The sequence below is a fragment of the Carassius auratus genome, chromosome 37 (assembly GCF_003368295.1).
Source record: "Carassius auratus strain Wakin chromosome 37, ASM336829v1, whole genome shotgun sequence".
NCBI classification, from domain to species: Eukaryota; Metazoa; Chordata; class Actinopteri; order Cypriniformes; family Cyprinidae; genus Carassius; species Carassius auratus.
In genome coordinates, this window is record NC_039279.1 from 6120794 (window position 1) to 6142479 (window position 21686).

Sequence of the window (21686 nt, forward strand, 5' to 3'; positions counted from 1 at the left end):
ATGCTCACATGCATTCAATTATGTCAATATATTTAAGTATTATCAAAATGGCAAACCGAAGAATAGAAATCAAAATTACTAGCAGCAAACAAAAAAATAATAAAAAGATGAACACTTGCTCAAAAGTTTAAGATTTTCTTAGTATTTTTAAAATAAAATTCTCTTACTCAAGGCTACATTTATTTGATCAAAATACAGTAAAAACCCATAATATTGTGAAATATGGTTACAATTTTAAAAAGGCATTTTAAATTTGACTAATAATTTAGTCTTCAATGTCACATGATCCTTCAGAAATTATTCGAATATGCTAATTTAAAGCTCAAGAAATGTTTCTTATTTAGGTCAAACAGTTGTGCTGCTTAATAGTTCTGTGGAAACGGCGAAACATTTGTTTTTTTTTTCAGGATTTTTCTTTTGATGAAAAATTAGGGGTTAGTTGTGGGGGGGATAAGGACCCCAATCTTTTTTTCAACTGTAGTATATATAGTGGTTGACTGCACAAAGGGTGCCATCACGATACTTCTAACTCTCTGAGACAGACTTGATGAACACACCTTTAATGCAATCATCACATCACTCCCCCTAAAGTCTGGCTCACTCGGTTTCATAATGCAGCTTAAAGCATAATGCAGCTTTATTTTAAGCGCGTCTGATGCTCTGGACATGGAATGTGCTTTGAGGTCAGATTAAGATCAGAGATCACGACACAAGATCCTCCTCATCCACAACAAATACATCAAAATGAGGCCAGGATGTTGAACTGATAAAAATCACAGTGTGCATTTTACTCTGCTTTAACCTCACATTTCTGCAGCATTTGACCGTCTAGTTTGAATTCTGAATCTAATATATTGCACTGTGGATACACAGATGGATTGGTAAGAGCGCAGGAGTCAATGAATTGATATAGGCATTTATTTGCAGTCAGGAGGCATAGATGAAACAAGACGACACGACTCTGAAAAACACTGAGGAGTCTGTGGCCAACAAAAACATTATTAAATCAATAAATAAAAACAGGCTGATCCCTCGGTTCTAAAGAGAACCTCACTAGGATACACCTCTGAAAAACACACACCAGCTCACCCCGTTATATAAAAGAGCTCTGTAATAATAGATAAAAACGTCTTTCAAAGGGCTAAGATGAGCTTGTAAAAGATTCTGTAGCATTGAGGGGAGGGGGGGGGGGGGGGGGTTGGGGGGGGGGTGATGAATTCATGCAGTTCACTTAAAGGTTCAACAAAGCACACTAGCTTGACATCATTTTTAAAATGTGGTTTTTAATTCTGTACATGTAATAAATGCGATGACAAGGTAATTCAGTGTTGATTGCTTTTAAGGTCACAATTCCGCATGTGCTTCACGTCACTCGCTTAGAAATGGTCAGTTTCTAAATGAGTCCTGCACTCCACTCTCAGGCTCAGCACAGGCTTCCATTGCACAATGATTAATACCATAGAGCAGAGAGACGCCACTTGCTCCTTTAAACTGATTTAGAACATATTAAATCATAACTGATAAATGAACAAGCACATGTCAAGTAGTATACAGGTTACAACAGACCATACAGTAAAGAAAAAAATAAATAAAATGTAATCGGGAACTGAATTTTAATGCTTCTGTAATGTATGCCTGATTACTGAACCATCTTTAGGGTTTTGACAACTCCCAATCTCCGGAGAGGCTCATCTGAATTTCAACTGCCTGTCCATGCATCCTTCCGGGATCCATATTCTTCATCAGGAAGCAGAAACGTCACAAATGCATCATTCTTAGCCATATCTGCTTCCTATAAGAATTGGGCATGGAGAAAAGCAGCACAATATTCAGCTCCTGCTCTTGAACAGCTCCCCGCTTTCTTTTAAAGAGAAGTAGATGCATAGACTTATTTAGAATGTTTTTTTCAGAGTTTTTGAACGATTAACAGCACACTTCAAACTCCATTAGAGTCTATTAGGTTTTCCGCACACATTAAAAAGGTGACAGTGACAAAAATTAGACAAGACAAACAGAAAAACAAATGAAAAAGGAGAAACGGCATCAGTAAGGCAAGAAAAATTTATGCAGGAGAAAAAAAAATTGGATAGACATGGATCTAACTTGTTCTAAAACATCTTATATTCCAATATGAATCGAAAGATGAGGGATTTCATTTCACTGTATTCGGAGTAGGTCTAGATTAATTTCTAATGCGGTTATTTTTCTGTCATTTGGTACCTAGAGACCATTAATCAGTGCTAGAGTTTCTCACAAGAACACCCGGTACAATCAACATCAACGTTCACAGTCAAAAACACTCTAAAACCGGCTAGCTGTTCTGAAGGTGTTCGCTCCACAAAGCAGTTTAAGCTCTAATTGAGGCTTCACAACCTGATCCCAGATCAGCTGTAGAGCAGTAACAACAGCAGATCTCCTCTTCCATCACACACACAGTCTCACAAGCCTATCATCGGAAAGTGAGGAGAAGGCTGGGTCAAAACTCCCACCACTAAAACCAAAAGAACACCGTAATCTGATGGAGCAACATTTCCGTTACAAGGTGGCTTCTTCCTCAAGAGTCACGTGGATGAGATTATACATGAGGGAGAGAAGATGATGGGCAAAGGGATTTTGTTTATTATGTTAAATAAAAAGTTAAAGGGCTTCTGGGTACAGAGCCTAGGGAAGAGAAGGGGGGACCTGATGCTCCTAGCTCAGGAGCTGACGAATCTCCTTGTGCATGTGACACAGGAAGTCCACGTAAGAGGCCCCTCCATTGTTGCTCTTATCCTCCACCAGGAAGTGTTTGAATATCAGCTCCAGCTTGTCTTCCTGTTTCACCACCATAAGCTGAAAGACAATGATTATTTACATATCAACTTTAAAAATAAGGGGGAAAATGAGTAAACTACTGGAGGAAAAAAACATTAATATCAGCTGTAGGCAATGTTCCCTCTAAGCTGTGCGCAGAAGAAATAATATGCCGCAAACAGGACAAATGCAAAAAAGCCATTTGATTTAACTCTAGTAAATGCAAAATAATTGCAATAAACCGCTACAGTGTTGTCGTCACTATAGAACCAGTGAATGTGGTTTCATAGAAAGAATGATGTGCGACAAATCAGTCCCTGTAGAAATCAAATGCTTTAAACGGTTGTGGACGAAATAGCTCAACACGAGAGCTAACGCAAACATAATAACATCATCACAACATCTTTAAACAAGAGTGGCTTTACTAAGTGGAGAATGAGAACAGAACGGAAACAAAACTCTGAACATTTAGAGTCACACACAGGTGTAGTGTGCAAACTCTTAGTATGAGTAAGATAACTAAAAATTAATGTTCACGTTTTTTTGAAAAATACATTTTCTATGTTATATTATAAGCCTAATAAATTATTGACCTCAAAAAAGGAGTTCATGAACAACAACTGATTAATTTTTTTAATATTAGCTATATTATATATAAAAAAAGTTTTTTCTCAGGTAACATAAAATGTGCATCATTTAGTTACATCGAGGACTAAATCATCAAATATAAATATCACATAAAGGTAAAAGTTGTACACTTTGTGTGTGTGTGCTGTACAGCTCTGGTATAAAGAATGTTCCATAAATGTCTAGTCTAGCAACAACTACATAAATAAATTAAACCAAAAGTTTTTTTTTTTTAACACTTATCTTATAAATCACGAGTGACCCTTCTCCCTCAGAAGTAAAAGACATTAATCTGGACTGACTGCTAATAATTGTATTGTACTGAGATGATACTAATATAAAAAAAAAGTTCAACAAGTGACAAATGGCATAATATCAAGCCCTGTGACGTATTTACCTTCATGTATCGTGAGCGCTGTGCCCTGACCGACTCAATAATCTCCCTCAGTCTCTTTGAAAAAGGATTATCCAAAGCCGGCAGAGAGGTCTAAAGCAGCAAAACACACAATAAAAATCACCAATGTTCACATCATATTTTTCAAAACAAAATGCAACATGCAAAAACATTCCAAGCCTCCTTGGTAAAGTTTCATGTGATCATAAGTAATACCTGAGCTACACAACTGCTCCTGTATGAGAAATAAACCCTAATCTTTTATTTACATTATGTATGCATATTATTTTCTCTGCATTTATAAGGGGCTGTACCATGTTGGGGTCTATCTGGCCAAAGGCTGGCGTGCCAAAGATGTTCTGAAGCAGCTCCTGTTGGGCATTGACCCCCACCCAAAGGAAAATATTCAGTCCATTCTCTAACAGATAGACTCCTCCCCTAGACAGTCTCTCCTCCGAGTCCCTCACTGCCACAGGCAGAGATATGCTCTCAAGATCCAACTTTTGCTGTAGAGAAACCGAGAATGCGCCATAATCATCACAGCTCAATTACAATATCAAATGGGCTGATATTATTGCGTTTGTCTCTCACCAGCGGAAGCAGACGAGGATAGAAGAACACATGGCTCTCAGATACATCCATAGTGCTGACCAGCTGTCTCAGGTAGGCACGGTCATCCAGAGAGACGTCCGCCCCGGGCTGGAGAACGTCACTCTTCAACACGCAGTTCAGGTACACGGGCAGTAGCTTCATACATTCTGGTAAAATCAACTGTATGCAGACAAATAGAAAGTAAAAATAAGAAAAGATACACAATGCAGGACATGACAGAAACAATGAAGATATTTAATCATTAATAAATAGTTTTTGTATGAACAGTACACTGTGTTTTTATGTGTTGGTTAACGCATTATAATTTTTTATAGTTACCTGCCCTGCTGAAGATGGACTGGCACAGTTCTTGCGGTAACAGGCTAAGATCTGTGCACACTGATTCACCAGGCTATCACGTACATTCTTGATAGGACTGCTGAGTACACTCCGATATGCTGTAAACACATACAAACACAATCTTTAAACTCAAAGGTCCAGAACACACACACAAAAAAATTATATCTTCAAAAATTTTACATGAATATGGCCTATATTAAGATTAACTAACATTTCAGCCTCCACTGAGATGCTAAATAAGTAGGCGTTGATCGCTGTCAATCATAATTTATTACTGACTTTTGCAGGCTAGCTCTATTAAATTATGTAGGTAGACTGTGAAGGGAGCTCTATCTTTTGAAATCAAAACTAAAAACAAAAAACCAAGACCAAAACAAAGATGCATTATCGTTGATGTCGGAAGGGAGCACTAGCATTTTAGAAAACAAACCAAAGAAACAAACACTAAAAACAAGACAAAATGGCAAAACAAAATAAATGTGAATAAAAATAATAATAAAAATAAAAACACCAAACCAATTGTGTATTAAATGCTGTATGTACACTGGAAGGGAGCTCTATCTTTTGAAAACAAAACTAAAAAGACAAAAAAATAAGTGAATTACAAGATAAAAAATAAATTAAAAATAAAATAAAACGGAATACAATTTTACATTGTTGTCACAGAGGTGGCCCAAAGAATGCTAGCGCAGGAAGCAGTGAGGTGTTTATCTGACCGTAAGAGGATGTGTGTGGTTTTACTCACCATATTTGGCGAAAAAGTTTATGATGGTGTCAGTCTCACAGTTCCTGTACAAGTCTGCCAGCTGAGAGCAGCAGTTCACTGCCATGTTAAGGATCCGCAGCCGTCGCTGGCCACTGCAGCTGGTGTACAGAACTGCACACTGGAAGAAGAGCGAGAGAAAGAGAGTACAGACAAAAAGGCTGGCACAGCTGAAGTCATTAAATGTTGAGATGACTCAACTCAGTGTAGCTGACACTTCACATATGAGTGCAATACTACACACACACACACACACACACACACACACCTGCATTAGAGCTCCAGTCTCCTCGCTGAGCTTGTCGTCATGTCTGAACTCCACGGTAACGGTCTTGTCACAGTCTAGTCCTGCCAGCTCTACATCTGTGGTGTTGCTCATGTAGAAGGAACCAAAGAAGTCGGTCGCCCGGATACCTGTCACAGCATCACACAAAAGTTCAACTCCTGTACATATATTCATTAAAAACTGATGATAAAAATGCAATTTAAAAAAAAAAACATGAAGTGGCTGAAGACAACATGGCTGCTATATCTTAAGAGAGCTGTAGAATAAAATCATAAAAAATGCATTTATACATTTTTTACTGATCTGTTGTGGTTTGAAAATGGCCCTATATTGGCTTTTGAAGTGGAACACCTCTATTAAAATGTTCAAATAAATACAAAGATACTGCAGACTTGAGTAACAGCGGTGTAAATTCAGATTTCCCATCACTGGAATAAACTATGAATAGGTAATTGCTAATGAATAAAAACAGAAAACAATTTTTCAGTTGTAATACTACTTCACAATATTACTGTTTACTGTATTTGTAATGAAATAAACAGCCTTCACATTCACAACAACAGGTGTGTATAAATATGTCGTGAAGAACATAAAAAAATAAAAAAAAACAAGCAATAATTCAAAATCTTGTGTATAAAGCTGTGCATTTACCTGTGCTGGTGCGGACCCTCATCACTGCATCAAAGCCCATCGGCTTCTGCACATCTCTCCTCAGGTCATTGAGGAAACGCTCCTGGTCAGATGAAGCCTGAGACAAAACATAGTGAATGTTGTTTTTGTTTAAGGAGATTTCTTTGATCTGGTCCCGTATGGTATTAATGGCTAGGTGGTTTAGGTCTATCTTACCTGGAAGTAGGTGTATTTGTAGATGGAGCCACCCGTTGAAGTTGGGACCACCCCTAATGTTGCTACATCAACATACTGGTTGGGAAAGAGGAAGAGGTCCACACAGCAACCCTGTGCAACACACTCCTTGGCAAGGGTGTTGTAAAAACTAACTTGTGGCTGGAATAATGACTGCAAAAGAAATGGAGATGGAAACTTCACAATGTGCTGGAAAGGGTTCTTTAAAACTACCCAATAAACACCACATTAAAATGCCTTCTGTAACAATGTTCCCACAGTCCTCAGAATCTCAATGATGCCAAAATATTTTTAGAGACAGACACAATGCAATGAGCAGAACAGATTTAAGAGGCACCTTTTCTTTATCTGTTCCCACTAGTTTCTTATCCTCCCTGTTCTTCAGCTTGCCTGGAGCCTCAGCAATGGGAAGAGATGAGTGAAAAACAAAGAGCTTTCCGGCACAGTCTGCAGCCTAGATAAATTAGAAATGTTACGGTTATTTAACGATTCCACTCTGAGTAGACACAAACCACTCAAACCAAAATAAAATGTTATACTAAAAGTTTCTTCCATTAACACTGTATACAGAAATGGTCCATTTAATTACTACAAGGCAATCACAATGCATTCATATGATGTACACTCACACAATAAGAACAAATACCTTGAGTGCTTCCAGCCCGGCCTGAATGACAGGCCCAAACACAGTCTCGGTTTCCCTCGTGTCTGCAAACATCTCAGGGATCTGATCCAACAAACTGTGGGCAACGTACATTTTCATAATCAATATATTGATGGTGAAAAATTCAGGAATTCTAGCTTTTATACTAGCTTAAATGAAAAAAACGATAATACATTACAGGGTACTTACTACATATGCACACACACACACACATTACAATTCAAAATTATTATTTTTTTAAGATACTGATATGTGGATGCATTATATTGACACACAAAAAAAAAAAATTATATATATTTTTTTAAAGGTACAGGTTGTAGGACCTGCCACGAGAGGGCACACTATCAAAACATTAACAATCGCATGGTTTGATGACGCTAAGGAGGAGCGTGGAATGATGGGATTTGTTGTGTTCTACCCAACCGCTGACGGCCATCAATGGAAATCAAGATCCATCAAGATGGAAAGATAAATAATGGATTTAAAGCGAGTTCAATGATTTGCGCGAGTAGATTGCATACAAAGTCAATGCAAAGACGTGATCAGACGATGAATCAGACGCGTCCTCATGCGGGTCTAGAGACGCGATGCCCCCCGTTTGGCGTGTATGCCCCATAATACTAATCCTGTTGATCGTTATAATAGAATATGTTTTATGTAAAGATACAAATCAAAACAACTCACATGTCGAGTAAAACAAGCGAGATCGGCATCTCTTTCTAGTTGAAGTTGTCGCGAAGCTACTTCCGCATTTGTCCACGACACTGTTTTCATGTGGCATTTCGGTCAGTAAAGGCGGTAACAAAGGGTAACTAATGTCATTGACAGGCAACTGCACTGCCCCGTGTCACTGTTTAGAATGGGAATTTTCTCATGATTAACAAGTAGTTGAAAACATTAGAGATATTGTTAATCATCAGCTGGACAAAATATATAAAACTAGCCTAGTGGTTTTTGGATATTTTACTGCAAATATCTTACAAATTGTACCTTTAACTGAAATATTTCACTACATTACAGTAAAAAAAATATAGTATAAATAAAAATGTAATTAAATAAATGCATACCGTATTGTTCAGACTATAAGTCGCATCAGTCCAAAAATACCGTCTACAGCCACGTGAGGGTGCTCTATGTTTTCAGGGAGAGGCTACAGGAGCAATGAGCAGCATAGAGCGCCCTCTTGTGGATGTAATGTAGACGGTAATGTTTTCGATTGGTTCATTTCAAATTAATTTTGATAAGGCGCACCTGACTATAAGTCGCAGGACCAGCCAAACTATGAAAAAAGTGCGACTTATAGTCCGGAAAATACGATACTTGAAAAAAAAAAAAAAAAAACTTTACAACAAAACTGAAACAAAAACACTGAAGCCTACCTCTCAATAACCACCCTGGACTCTGAGACATTGACCAGAAATCCATCCAGTAGGGGTACAAACATGTCAGCCACATCTGACACTACCATCATCTGTGGCTGGGCGAGAGAGGCCTTCACATTATAGAAATGAAGCACTTTGTTGTAAGTGACGAAGCCAACTCTAATGTTTGATTCCACATCAGGGTTCTCTCTGCAGGAATAATAGGCAATGTCAAAATTACACAAAATGTTTTGTTTTACATACAAAAAACAATCTCTCAACAGATATGAATGACTTTTCTGTGTTTTTCTGATGGATCTTAACTCACCTGGGCAAGTAGTCCAACAGTGTCTTCAGCTCCTGACATACGATTCCAACCATGCCGTTCTTTACAGCATTGTAGGACACATCAATCAGGAAGATGAAGGCCGGTGGCTGAGGGATCTTGTTGTTCTGTCAATAAATAGTATTAAAAATTAACAACCCCATACATATCAGTACAGAATTTCCTTAAGACTGTAATGGCATGATGGGAACATATACTGTACCTTACAGTAGTCCACAGTAGCCATAAACTCATAACTGCCCATGGAGAGCTCTGGTCGGTCATAGCAGTCCACCCTCTTCCCTGTGTGATCCAGATGCTGGAAGTAATGGGGAGGCACTAGGAGTGTTAAAGGAGAACAGAAACCAAAACATTAAATGTCGATTAGGATGAATACAACATAAGCGTGTTATGGGAGCATTACTAACCCTCGGTGACACAGCTGCAGAAGCCACACTGGAAACGACGGCCACCTTCGATAAACTGCATATATGGACACATATAGGCCTTACAGCGATTACAGCGGATGGGACCACTTTCTCCATGATCCACAAGATACGGTGGTGTCTGCCAGTAAAAAGGAATGAATGATGTCACACATGGAATCGACAACATGCAGGCGTACACACTCATAGAATGTGGCCTTTTACCTCATCTGCAGGCAGAGGGGCCAGGGGTTTGATGACAGCAGCCAGGGGCACCTGGGACTGTTTGGCCATGTCAGAATTGGAGGGCATGTTGTAGGCTGTACAACGGATATAGCGTGGACTCGCATTCCCTTTGGAGATATATAATGCATATTTTATCAAGACCTGTAACATCATGGAATAAAGCCTACTGTTTTACATTAGAAAAATAAATAAATAGCATGCATTATACGGTATTAAGTAAGAAGTAATTCAAAGTTGTTTGATTCCAAAAAATGTCTAAAAGTACCTAATAGATATATTCTTACCTTGATCTTTAACTTGGAATTTGGTGGTGACAAGAGGTGGGGCTTGACCTCTGACCCCTGTACTAAAAGGTTCACTTCCCTTGTTTGCTTTGTCATCCTCGATAACCTGAATCTGAGTGAAAAAAAACACCCGCCTATGAAAGACTGACACACCTTTATTCATGAAAAAAACCACACCCTGACCTTTCAACCAATAAAACGCTTTTCTTTATGCTAATTTAGAACGAACCCAAACAGGATCAGTAAGTTTTTAAGTTTAGCGCCACATCTGATCATCTAAACCAGATTAAAGGAATATTCAGGGTTGAATAAGTTTCACCGACAACGCCCAATACATGCTGTCCCAATCACTTTAGCTCTAACATCAAACATTTTCTTACTGTCCCAATGTTATCTTTGTTTGGATTTTTGGTTTAACACTGAAATAAAGTCTGTGGTTAACACTAGCTTACATTTTTACATGTTATTCTACGACATAAAATATATCTGTGATTCTACACAAAACATGTAGAAATCAAACTTTCGTTGTTCACAAAGCTTAGTTTCTCCAAAAACCCAAAAGCAGATGGAAAAACCAGGTTGTCAACCAAAATTACTTCAGCCCTGCAGCTCTATGACTGCCCTCTTTCATCCCAATAATGCCATTGACAGAGCACGAGTAGCCTCTAACCCAGAATATACCTTTAAATTATGGGCCAGAATGCGTACATTAAAAAGCCCAACAAACCATAAATAAGAACATGTCAATCATGCACTCTGTTACTTTACTGCATGCAGGAGGAGTGTAGATATGAACTGTTTTGGGTGGGCACCAATGACCAGTAAAAAGTTAAATGAGAGTCATTTTCCAGAATCAAAGAAATTATGACTTAAAGGGACAGTCCACCCAAAAATGAAAGTTCTGTCATCATTGGTTCCCCCTTATGTGGTTAAGAACCAGAATGGTTTTCTCTGTGTAAAACAAAAGAATATATTTTGAAGAAAGCTAGAAACCAGACTATTGACTTCCGTTGCATAGACAAAAAAGATGATCTTGCGTGTTCCACAAAAGATAGAAAGTCATAGTTTTGGACGATATGAGGATGAATAAATGACGATAGGATTAAAAATTTTGTGTGGACTACTCCTTTAAATCTCATTAAAGGAAGTGGTCTTGTACACAAGCTATTATGTCAGTTCTACAAGAACAAAAAAAAAATGTTTATCAAGACCGTGTCATTGGCATCCCTATGAGTGAAGAACAGAAATATCTGGATACAGTATAACAACACAGAACAGCAGAGAGACACGAGGCACTTACTGGACTTGGGATTGCGTCTGGGTCTATTCTATGTCTTGTTTTCTGCACAGGCGGCATGTCAGAGGCTTGCTTTACATTTTAACAATTTAGTCAGCAAATTATAAGAGAGGAAAGGGATAGAGAGAGAAGCCAAAACAAAAGGAAAAAGAGAGAAAGAGCAGAAAAGATAAACAGAAGTGTAACCACAGTTACAGTTCCTCTGTTTTTTTCCGAGCCTAGAATTACTGATGATTAATCACACTGTTTAGCAGACAGTATAAGAGAGATGTGTGCAGTTATTGCGAGGCGGCACGTGCAGAATCTTCAAGCTTTGAAAAATCCATGAATCTGGATGTTATTGTTACTAATAGCCACCATAGTGCATGCATATCAGACACAGGAGACTCCAGAGCGAAGCCTTTGTTAACACAAGCACATCACACACACTTATTAACATGGATATTTATTTTACAGATCGACAGTGTACGCCTGTGCGTGTGTGTGTGTGTGTGTGTGTGTGTGTGTGTGAGAGAGAGAGTGTGGATGCAAGTGCATTAGTAGTAGTGAAAATGATGGATAAATATTTAAACGTATATTTAATATGGGCCGTGACCTTGTGTTTATGTGCATGTCAGATCTGGATTGTTCATACCGGGCTTGGAATAGAATCAGGATCAAGCCTCTTCGTGGAAGGTGGCGCTGGAGCAGGTGCAGCGGGTGGTGCTCCATAGCTTGGCTGCCCAGGATATGGTCCTGTGTAACCAGGCTGAGGACCTCTGACCTGCCCGAAAGCACCTAGTAGGGAAATAATATATACATATATAAATAGCAAATTAATCAGTTCTCAAAACCAAAGACTTGTCCATTAATTAGTCCTGTTAAATGGTTCACCTCAAGATTTTTTACACTTGTACCCTTCTAAACCTGTATCGCTTTATTAAAAACACTGAAAATACAGGAAAATATATTGTTTAGAATTGTTTGCAATTAAACAGTAGCAACATTGATTATCACCATTTTGCTGAGGAGGATATCCCTGCATTCCTGGCTGTGGTGGTGGTCCTGACATGGAAGCACTGATGGGACCAGGTGGCATTCCAGGTTGTGTAGGGGGTACATGATTAGCCTGTGCCATTGGAGGCCCCTGGGATGCCAGAGGAGGTCCTTGAGATGCCATAGGAGGGCCCTGCATTCCAGCAAAAGGAGGCCTTGGTGGAGCACCAACTTGTGGTGGAAACCCAGTAGAAGTTGGAGGAGGACCTGAGTGGTAAGGTGAGGATTGGGAAACTGGTGGTTGGGGCTGCATAACTCCTGGAAGCTGAGATGGAGTCGAGGTGGGTGGTGGACCTGCAGGGAATGTGGAGGGCTGGGAGGTGGGAAGCAATGGTCTTGAGAAAGAGGGCTGTGTTGGAGGAAGTGGGGCTCCGTATGACTGGGTGGGACCTGGAGGCACCTGGGCTGTGGAAAAAGGAGGCTGAGAGACAGGTGGAGCTTGAGGGAAGGTCTGTGGAGAAACAGGTGGTGGAGCTTGGGGCTGAGCGGGGCCAGTGGAGGAGTAAGGTGGGACAGCAGTTGGGAAAGGCTGCTGGGCAGGTGGTAGACCTCCGTAGTAGGACTGTGGAGGAGGCTGAGCTACAGCTTCAGCAGGCGGAGGCTGAGAGGGACTAGTGGAAGTGGGTTGGAAAGGAGGACGAGCTGCAGGTGTGTAGGGAGCAGACATAGCAGCCTGGGACACAGAGGGTGGGGCTATAAAAAAAAAGATAAAACAATTTGTCAGTCACAGCAATGCTTTAGACCTTAAGTTAAAGTTTTAAAGAGCTATTTACCATAACCTGGGCCTGCAGGGGAGGGTGCAGTGGAGCCAACCTGCATGCTGGCCATCTGATTGGTCATATGCTGCATGCTGACAGGTGGAGCTCCAAACTGCTGGCTGAACGGGGGCTGAGGACCAGACAGATTCACTGCACCTGGTGTGTAAGGTTGAGACACTGGAGGCCTAAACAAGCAATTAAAAAAGATCAAATTAAGAAACATGACAATGCTGCGAAGCCATTAAAATAAAACTTTCTTTGCATTCATTAAATATTTAGTGGTAATTATTTATAACCCATTTAAGCAATATCAGCCACAAAACTGAAAACAATGCTAAAATGTGCTATGATGGGTCACTGACCTCTGTGGTGGAGCACCCATTGGAGGTGGTCCATTCTGAGTTTCTCCTTGCCCAAACTGAGAATAGCTCTGGGCACCTGAGACGGGTGGTGCCCCTGATGTGGGAGGTCCTCTCATACCTTTAGCAGGACCAAAAATAAATAACTGAATAGTTTATTATCCCAACAACACATATTATTTTTCCTATTTTATGATTAACTTTGAGGAAAATTAAATTTAAGCGAATGATGCATCAAAAATATAATGCAATTATATAAATATGGATAATTGTTTCTGTTGTTTGCTGGTCCTTTTTATAAAAAAAAAATATTCATGTTAATAGGATTATTTTACTCAGGCCTTTAGCAAAACATTATTTTTAAGCATTACATAAACATTTCTGATGGGAGAGTTTCTTATAGATCATCATAAACCATATATTAACTTGCAGTTGCTTGTTACTAGCCAGCTGTGTGCCTAACTCTGTTTCGAATGCTACATGTGCAACAGTGCTGCTTAGCTGTCCCATATTCTGCAGTCAATAACAAATCGCAGGGAATAGGAAAGAGGACAGGCTGCTAAGCAGAATTAAACCAGTTACCTAGGTCAAGAGGAGAGGAGGAGGACAGGTCAGAAACTAAGTTTGTTGCGAGAGTCTTAGTGGGAAAGCTTGCATAAGGAGAACATCCTGCAATACAAGAAAGAGAGAGCAGTAAAAATGAAAATGAAATGTTAAAACAGGAGAAGAGAGGTTATAAAAAATAAAAAAATAAAAGATGAGGCTGGGAGGGAGAAATCTGACTGTCACTTTCTTCTTTTTCACTTCCACTCCGAGAAAACAGCAGATAAATTAACAGATCTTACGGACTGAACTGAAGGTCATAATAAATGACAACAACCTGTCATAAAAGCATTTCCTTAACTAGTCACAAACATTTTGTACTTTCACCCACCCTTACCTTGTGGTGGACCTTGTTGGTATGCAGAGCCCGGCCCGTTATAAGGTGCGTACTGAGCCGGATATCCCGATGGCACATGGCCACCCCCATATCCAGGCTGGGGGTAGCCCTGATACCCTGGCTGAGGCTGCCCGTAAGGAGAGGCCATGTGAGGTTGCTGGTTGACATTCATTCTCAGTTCATCCCTAACTCTGAAGACAGGGCAGAAACAGGGAAAAGTATGAAGAGACAGTGAGTGAGTAAATCTATATTTAAGAGGTACTGCTGTAAGAAGTACTTAAGAGGTTTCTGTTAGTCTCTCTGATGCTTTCAGGGGTCTAAAGACATGTGCCGCTGGACTGCTGGCACAGCAAAACTCCCGACTCATCATTTGAGCTCAGTGCAGCAAATGTTGTCATAAAAGAGAAAGTTGCCAGAAAAGCGGTTTCACCTTTCAAGCTGGAAAAGCTTGGGGTTTCTAAAAGCAAACAACACTAGGAGGTTGAGGAGTAAACAAATAAAAGGAGCTTTCTCACACTATTTTTAATGTCAGAATCTAAAATTATTCATTCATGATTGCAAAACCCATGTAAGCGCAGACCTTACCCCTGTATAAAGTGAAAAAGTGATACCTTTTGTACTCTAGAGGAAGTATTAGTTGTAAATGTACATCTCATCTACGTGTCAAATCATAAATAAAGTTTGTTAAAATAATATTCACAACTTGCATAATGAAACATTTCTTACTGAAACAATATATTTAAAAGATATTTATTTACAACTTTGAAAAATATAAACTACTGCATTAACTATTGGCAGGATTTTGAAAGGCAGTATTAACTGCAAAAGTCCAAAATGACATCAACAGCTACTTGGATGGTAAATGGACTGCATTATATAGCGCTTTCAACAGACCACATGGCCATCCAAAGCGCTTTACAATTTGCCTCACATTCACCCATTCACACACACATTCACACACCGATGGCGGTGTCTGCCATACAAGGCGCCATCCAGCTCATCAGGAGCAGCTGGGGTTAGGTGTCTTGCTCAAGGACACCTCGACACTTGGTCTGGTGGAGCTGGGGATCCAACCACTAACCTTCCGGTTTGTAGACAACCTACATGAACCACTGAGCCACTGCCGCCCCACAAATGCAATCCATTTACTTGGATTAATTAGTATTAACCAATAGCCTGCATGACCTAAAAATTAAAAACTCTTTCAAAAATCTAGGAAGTTATTACACTCTGAACAACAATTAAAAAAAAAAGTTATTCAGGTGAGGCTAGGAATATGCATTGAGAAAGTAAAAAAACGCATTTTTAGTACAAGTCAACTTTAAACTGAAATATTGAAGTATGATCTTAATTTTAGGTCTAAATAGACTTGATACTATTAAAAAAAAAAAAAACTGATGATGATACTCAACAAAAATATAACCTACATTCACAAGAAAGCACGCCCTAATAACATTCACACCTCATAACGGACATCTGACGTATTTGGCGTTCCACACCCACCTCAAACATCTGAGACTCTTCAATTCACTAGTCCAACAGTTTATTCGACTAACTCCTGAAGCTTCTTATATAATGGTGTTTAATAGTGTCTCCCACATATCAATTTCTCAAACATCCATGAAACAGAAGCTGACTGGACTGATGTGGACTCAAATGACAATTACTGCCAGCACACTTGGTTTCTTAATAGCAGATGTTACGAAAAACCCACAAAATGCAGATTGAAAAGTAGTTTTAACAGCAATCTAGATTTCTTCATAAATCTTATTTAAAACCACTACTCATCATTTCTAGCAAGTAGTATAGCAGAGAGGTGCTAAAACAACACAGCCTTGAATAATTCAAGGCAATGGACACCGTAATAGTATACAGCACAACATGTGCGAGGACTTCCAGAGAAAAACATGCTCATTTTCTATCCATCTGTCTGAAATGAAATGACAGGCCTGCTGGATGACCAGAATATACACAGAGGAACTCTGATGTGTCATGTACATGATCTCAACTTGGGTGAAAAGTTACGTTTTATGAAGGGAAACCAGCAAACACTGAAAATCAAGTCTACTGATTTACTATGGGGAACACAAAAGAAAATCTCTTTCTAATGAGTTTGCACAGATATTTTCATGAAAGTTATTTAGTGTGTTGATTTGTAGGTGAAAATCCTTTTTGAAAAAAAAAAAAAAAAAGGTGATTTTCACTTTGCGACAGAGATTCGAACGGGTCTGGAAACCAGGATCATGCTTTCACTTTCATACATACAAATTTGGGAAATGTAAGCAACTGAGAGGGACATTAAATTGGTAAAATAATAATAATAACAACACACACACACATATATATAAACTAAGTTGATGACAATGACATTAAGACACTCGAAGTTGAAATGTCAATCAAGAAGTTGAGAAACAAAATCACAAAATCATAACATAGCCAAGCAGATGCACTGCAGCAAAGACACATGTGCGATTAAAACGGAATAATATACCATTAACTGAGCCATTAAGTTACATCACACCCGTTAAGATTTAATAACTGCTTTTATGTTTAAAATCACTGACGTTATTTGGCGTATGAGAACATTAAATCCACTCACTCTCTCTCACCTCTTGCTAAGCTAATCTCGGATGTTTATCGTTGCTGGCTATTAAAACAGGATCAGGAAATGACCCACTGGGTCTGCCAACACACATCTAACCTAAATAGGCCCTAATGTCGTGTGAATTATAGAAAAATGTGTCACTTTCATGTATTAAATATGAATTAAACTCATAAATGACTCGACGCTGAATGTGCTAAGCTAAGCTAACAGAGGCAGAAAAATAAATAACCAAACATAAAGCGCCAGTTGACAGTTTACCTCATAAACAGCTCGATGAGTTAACGAATGAGTCGTCAGAACGCCGTTCCGGTTCTAAACGCCGGTAAACGCGACAGGGCTGCCGTTCTTTCACGGAAAGAAAGCGGTGAGACGGAGGTTTAATCCCTTCCTCACGCGCACCGGAAGAACTGAGAATGTATGCCACGTCCACATCCGGTCATGATGAAGTAGATGATGATGGACGACTTTCACTTTTAGGAAAAATCTAACTTTTTTAAATATAATTTTCAGTAGCTTAATTGCTATCTGACCTGAAAGAACGGCTCAGTGAATAAGTTAATATGGCAGATAAAGCTTTAGTTGACGCATTAGCATACTTTTATTTTGCACTAAATCTAACCAATAAATATATTTGGAATATTTGCCCTGACTATGTTTTATTCTTCTAACTGAGCAATTGTAACTGCCTATGACCTTTAGTAATTAAAAAAAAAATCTAATTTGTCAGAATATTATTATTATTATTCCTCAGTAAAGGTATGTAGTGTAAACAAGCATTTTCTACTTGGCTTTTATTTTGAAGTACGAGACTTCCGGTAGGCAGTGTTGGAGTTTCGTTCTACACAGCTCAGACTTCAGTGTTTCTGTTATGGACTGACAGATACACGGCCTGTGGAATTAACTTTTTCTCAATCTTAGAGACACCGCCCCTGTCTGGACAGATAGCGGCGGGGATGCGGCATCGACATGGGAAATCTTTTCGGGAAAAAGAAAGCAACTCGGGTGACCGAGCAGGACAGAGCTGTGCTGGTGTGTTAGACTGCTAACTGGCTAATCTTTCTAGTGAGAGAAATAGAAGTTAATAATGGTGGGTTTCACTGTACGACCAGGGTTGTGTGCTGATGTAGACTGACAAATCGACTCCAAAAGGGAAACTGTAGTTTTGTGTTGTATAATGTAGCCATAGGACCATAACTGTACATTTTGTATATTTTTTGCTTACATTTTTCTGTATTATTATTTGTGTGTGAGCAGCAACTGAAGCAGCAGAGAGATAAACTGAAGCAGTATCAGAAGAAGATAACTCTTCAGATGGAGAAAGAGCGACAGCTGGCCAAACAGTTACTGAACGATGGAAAGAAAGAGTGAGTCTGATCACACCTGTCTTCCTGGTACCCCTAGATCTAGGGGGTCTAGTCTCCAAAACAAGCAGAATCCTTAAAAATGTGTTCTGTGTGTTCAGGAAAGCACTCCTAATCCTCAAAAAGAAACGCTACCAGGATCAGTTACTGGACAAAACTGAAAATCAGATAAGCAACCTGGAGCGGATGGTAAATCAAATTTATTAGAGAATATTGCATATGTCATGTGTTGCATCACATTCTGTATTATTATTATTATTATATTTCTTTCAGCGTGTCTGCTATTATTCATGCACATCACATCCAGAAATATTTTTCTTTTACAGGTACAAGATATTGAGTTTGCACAAATAGAGATGAAAGTGTTTGAAGGATTGAAAGTTGGCAATGATTGCCTGAAGAAAATGCATGAGGTACATAATGAGAAACTTATGATATTCTTGGTCATGCTTAGTACAGTGTACTGGTGAATTTAACATGCACACCATTGTATCTCTATTCTTTTTTTCTCTAACCAGATGCTGTCCTTAGAGGAGGTGGAGAGGATCATGGATGAAACACAGGATTCCATTGAGTATCAAAGGGTAAATTTATATTTTAACAATCAGTAAAAGTCATAAGACCCTTAAATAGGAATTCATTCAGATATACAGCGGGGTCAGAAGAAAATACTAATTTCTAATTTTATTGCATTTTTTCATTATAAATTATATTGACAACATAATGATTTGAGTAAAAAGCTGAATTGAAACCATGCAAAATATTTGGCATGTCCCAAAAAAATCTGACATTCTGTTCAAAGAGTTCATAATGATCAGTAACCATTTCATTAGTAACTTTTTCTTCATATATATATATATATATATATATATGTATAAAAAAAAAAAAAAAATATATATATATATATATATATATATATAATATATATATATATATATATATATATATATATATATATATATATAATTTTTTTTTTAATACACTTTCATATATAAATAAAAAAAAGTTTCTTACACTGTAAAAAAACATTTTTTTTCTAAGTTTTAAATAAAACCAATATTATTAATTTATGTTAACAAGAAAATATATATTCTTTTCTACTTAAAAATGTAATGTTTAATTCAGCATGTTACTTGCTATCTCTTGTTATTATTTGTGTAATTTACTAGCAATTTCTTAGTAAAATTTTTTTCAAGAAAAAATGTTCAGTGTGCTGCAGGGATGTCAGATTTTTCTTTAGACTGATATGTGTAGCACAATCTTTCACTGATCTTTATGTGAGCACATGGCAGTAAAAGTTTTTTGATTGACACCTGCTGAATTCGACCACATTCAAGCATGATACTCTAATTGTTTTAACCATGTGTTACTATAGGAGGAATGGTAAGTCTAATCATTTAAAAAAAAATCTTAATCCATAAAGGCTGATCTTTTCCAGTCTACACCATATGCACTTCATACTCAAATCTAGAGGAGCAGAGAGGCAGCTGGAGATCTTTCACAGACATTCTGTATATCTTTTTGTTGCCATTTCAATATATATGGTGTTTTTTCTTCATTCCTGGTTGTCTGTGTATGTGCAGCAAATTGATGAGATGCTGGCAGGATCTCTGACCCAGGAGGATGAGGATGCTGTGCTAGCAGAGCTGGAAGCCATCACTCAGGTGTGTACATGAATACTTTCTGACAGTTCTTGTTACTGATGTTGTGATTTTATCTACCTTATACATGTCCTGTGTGTGCTTAGGGAGAAGCTGACCTTGAACTTCCTGAGGTGCCCGATGAAGAACTACCAGAGGTTCCAGAGCAAGAGCCAGGTGTGTGTTTTCTTCTTTTCTATTTCTGTGGTAATTACTATACATGCAGTGCACAGTATGCAAATGCTAACAAAACATTTTTGTAATATTTCAGGGCGGGAGAAGGAGAGGGTGAAAAAGAAGCCAGAGCGAGAGATGTTGGCACTGTAAATACAGATTTATCATACCTCCACGTCTGCTCTCGTGCCATTCCATTGGAGACCTCAAGGGCTCGTCCCAGGGAGTGGTTGACAGTCCTCCCTCTCATATATGTTGCAGATCTACAATAATGCCATTTTTCTAATTGTATATACACTGCATACTGTATGTCATTTACCGTATTTTTCGGACTATAAGTCACACCTGAGTATAAGTCGCACCAGTCCAAAAAAAAAACCGCCATGATGCGGAAAAAAACATATATAAGTCGCATTTATTTGGAACCAAGAACCAAGAGAAAACATTACCGTCTACAGCAGCAAGAGGGCCCTCTTGTGGCTGGAGACGGTAATGTTTTCTCTTGGTTCATTTCTCTCGGTTCATGTCAAATTAATTTTGATAAATAAGTTGCACCTGACTATAAGTCGCAGGACCAGCAAAACTATGAAAAAAAGTGCGACTTATAGTCCGGAAAATATGGTAGTTTAGATGATTATTCTGAAATACTCTTAATAGTGCCTGGGCTTTTTAATCACTCTACAGTTTTGTCTGATATTCTTTTAATTATATATCAAAGGCATATCATGGCATTGCTTGTAACTTTCTAATGCATGCATCACTTATATTATAACAATCTCTGTTAAAAATGATCCCCAAAAATTAGTGTTTAAATGGAACGTTTAGTCAGAAAGAACATAAACTGAAGCATTTCCATTATGAATGTCCATTTATAAACTTTTCAGTGTGCTGAAAGATGCCATGAAAAACTATAACTGTGACAAGCCTGGTTTAAGTAGTAGAAAACTGATTTATAGATAGATAAAGGAAAATGCAGGTATTAAACAGCAGCAATCTCAATTTGAAGTTTACAAAACCACTAGTGTACACTTCTTATTGAGAGGAAAATGGTCAAATCCTTAATGCATTATGCTGCACACACTGTTTTGTTTTAATGAATCATACATAGCATACAAGGAAGTTATCTATATGAGCAAAAAAAAAAAAACATAGTTTTTTCTGTCATAGTTTGGTCTGTGTTTAATGCACTGATTAATTTGAACTTGAGGTCTTTTCAATTTTTTATGTTAGCTCTCTGAAAACTTATGTGAATTCACTGTTCAGGTAGTTTATGGTCTATCTTTCTTATTTAATTTTGTAGTTCTGTAACAATAAACTGTATGTAATAGTTTTCATCACTGTTGTGCCTGCAAGCGGTGAGTTCATATAGTGGCCTCTAGAATGCAGTGTAATGCAAGCTGTGTTGGGGCCAAGTCTGGCAGATTGGCCAAATCAAAGGGTTTGCTTGGCTGCAGGTAGTTATCATGGATTTCTCCAAACGGATTTGGGTATGTCACATCTTAATTAAATTAACCAAAATACACAAATGAGACCT

General features: G+C 38.4%; 2 protein-coding genes across 7 annotated transcripts; one reads left to right on the plus strand and one right to left on the minus strand.

Moving 5' to 3' along the window:
- Window positions 1–1263: 1263 nt before the first annotated feature.
- On the minus strand, window positions 1264–17402 carry LOC113055979 (protein transport protein Sec24C-like). Of its 5 annotated transcripts, none has more exons than XM_026222389.1 (25): window positions 17236–17402; window positions 14373–14557; window positions 14015–14101; window positions 13436–13553; window positions 13089–13258; window positions 12277–13008; window positions 11915–12057; window positions 11284–11352; window positions 9984–10095; window positions 9679–9806; window positions 9457–9595; window positions 9252–9367; window positions 9032–9156; window positions 8722–8913; window positions 7325–7418; window positions 7016–7132; window positions 6661–6831; window positions 6466–6562; window positions 5797–5942; window positions 5511–5649; window positions 4745–4863; window positions 4406–4585; window positions 4129–4320; window positions 3818–3907; window positions 1264–2832 (listed from the first exon to the last, which is right to left on the minus strand). In XM_026222389.1, the coding sequence occupies exons 1-25, from the start codon at window positions 17238–17240 to the stop codon at window positions 2692–2694; spliced, it is 3807 nt and encodes a 1268-aa protein (XP_026078174.1). In that variant the 5' UTR covers window positions 17241–17402; the 3' UTR covers window positions 1264–2691. The 5 variants fall into 5 exon arrangements, with proteins under 5 accessions (XP_026078174.1, XP_026078173.1, XP_026078176.1 ...); XM_026222388.1 differs by having other exon boundaries at window positions 14373–14563; XM_026222391.1 differs by lacking the exon at window positions 14015–14101 and having other exon boundaries at window positions 14373–14563; window positions 17236–17401.
- Window positions 17403–17750: 348 nt separating this feature from the next.
- LOC113055981 (charged multivesicular body protein 6) lies at window positions 17751–20530 on the plus strand. 2 transcript variants are annotated; one of them, XM_026222393.1, is made up of 8 exons: window positions 17751–18006; window positions 18232–18341; window positions 18440–18527; window positions 18665–18751; window positions 18857–18922; window positions 19922–20002; window positions 20086–20155; window positions 20250–20530. In XM_026222393.1, the coding sequence occupies exons 1-8, from the start codon at window positions 17944–17946 to the stop codon at window positions 20303–20305; spliced, it is 621 nt and encodes a 206-aa protein (XP_026078178.1). In that variant the 5' UTR covers window positions 17751–17943; the 3' UTR covers window positions 20306–20530. The 2 variants fall into 2 exon arrangements, with proteins under 2 accessions (XP_026078178.1, XP_026078179.1); XM_026222394.1 differs by having other exon boundaries at window positions 17923–18064.
- Window positions 20531–21686: the final 1156 nt, after the last annotated feature.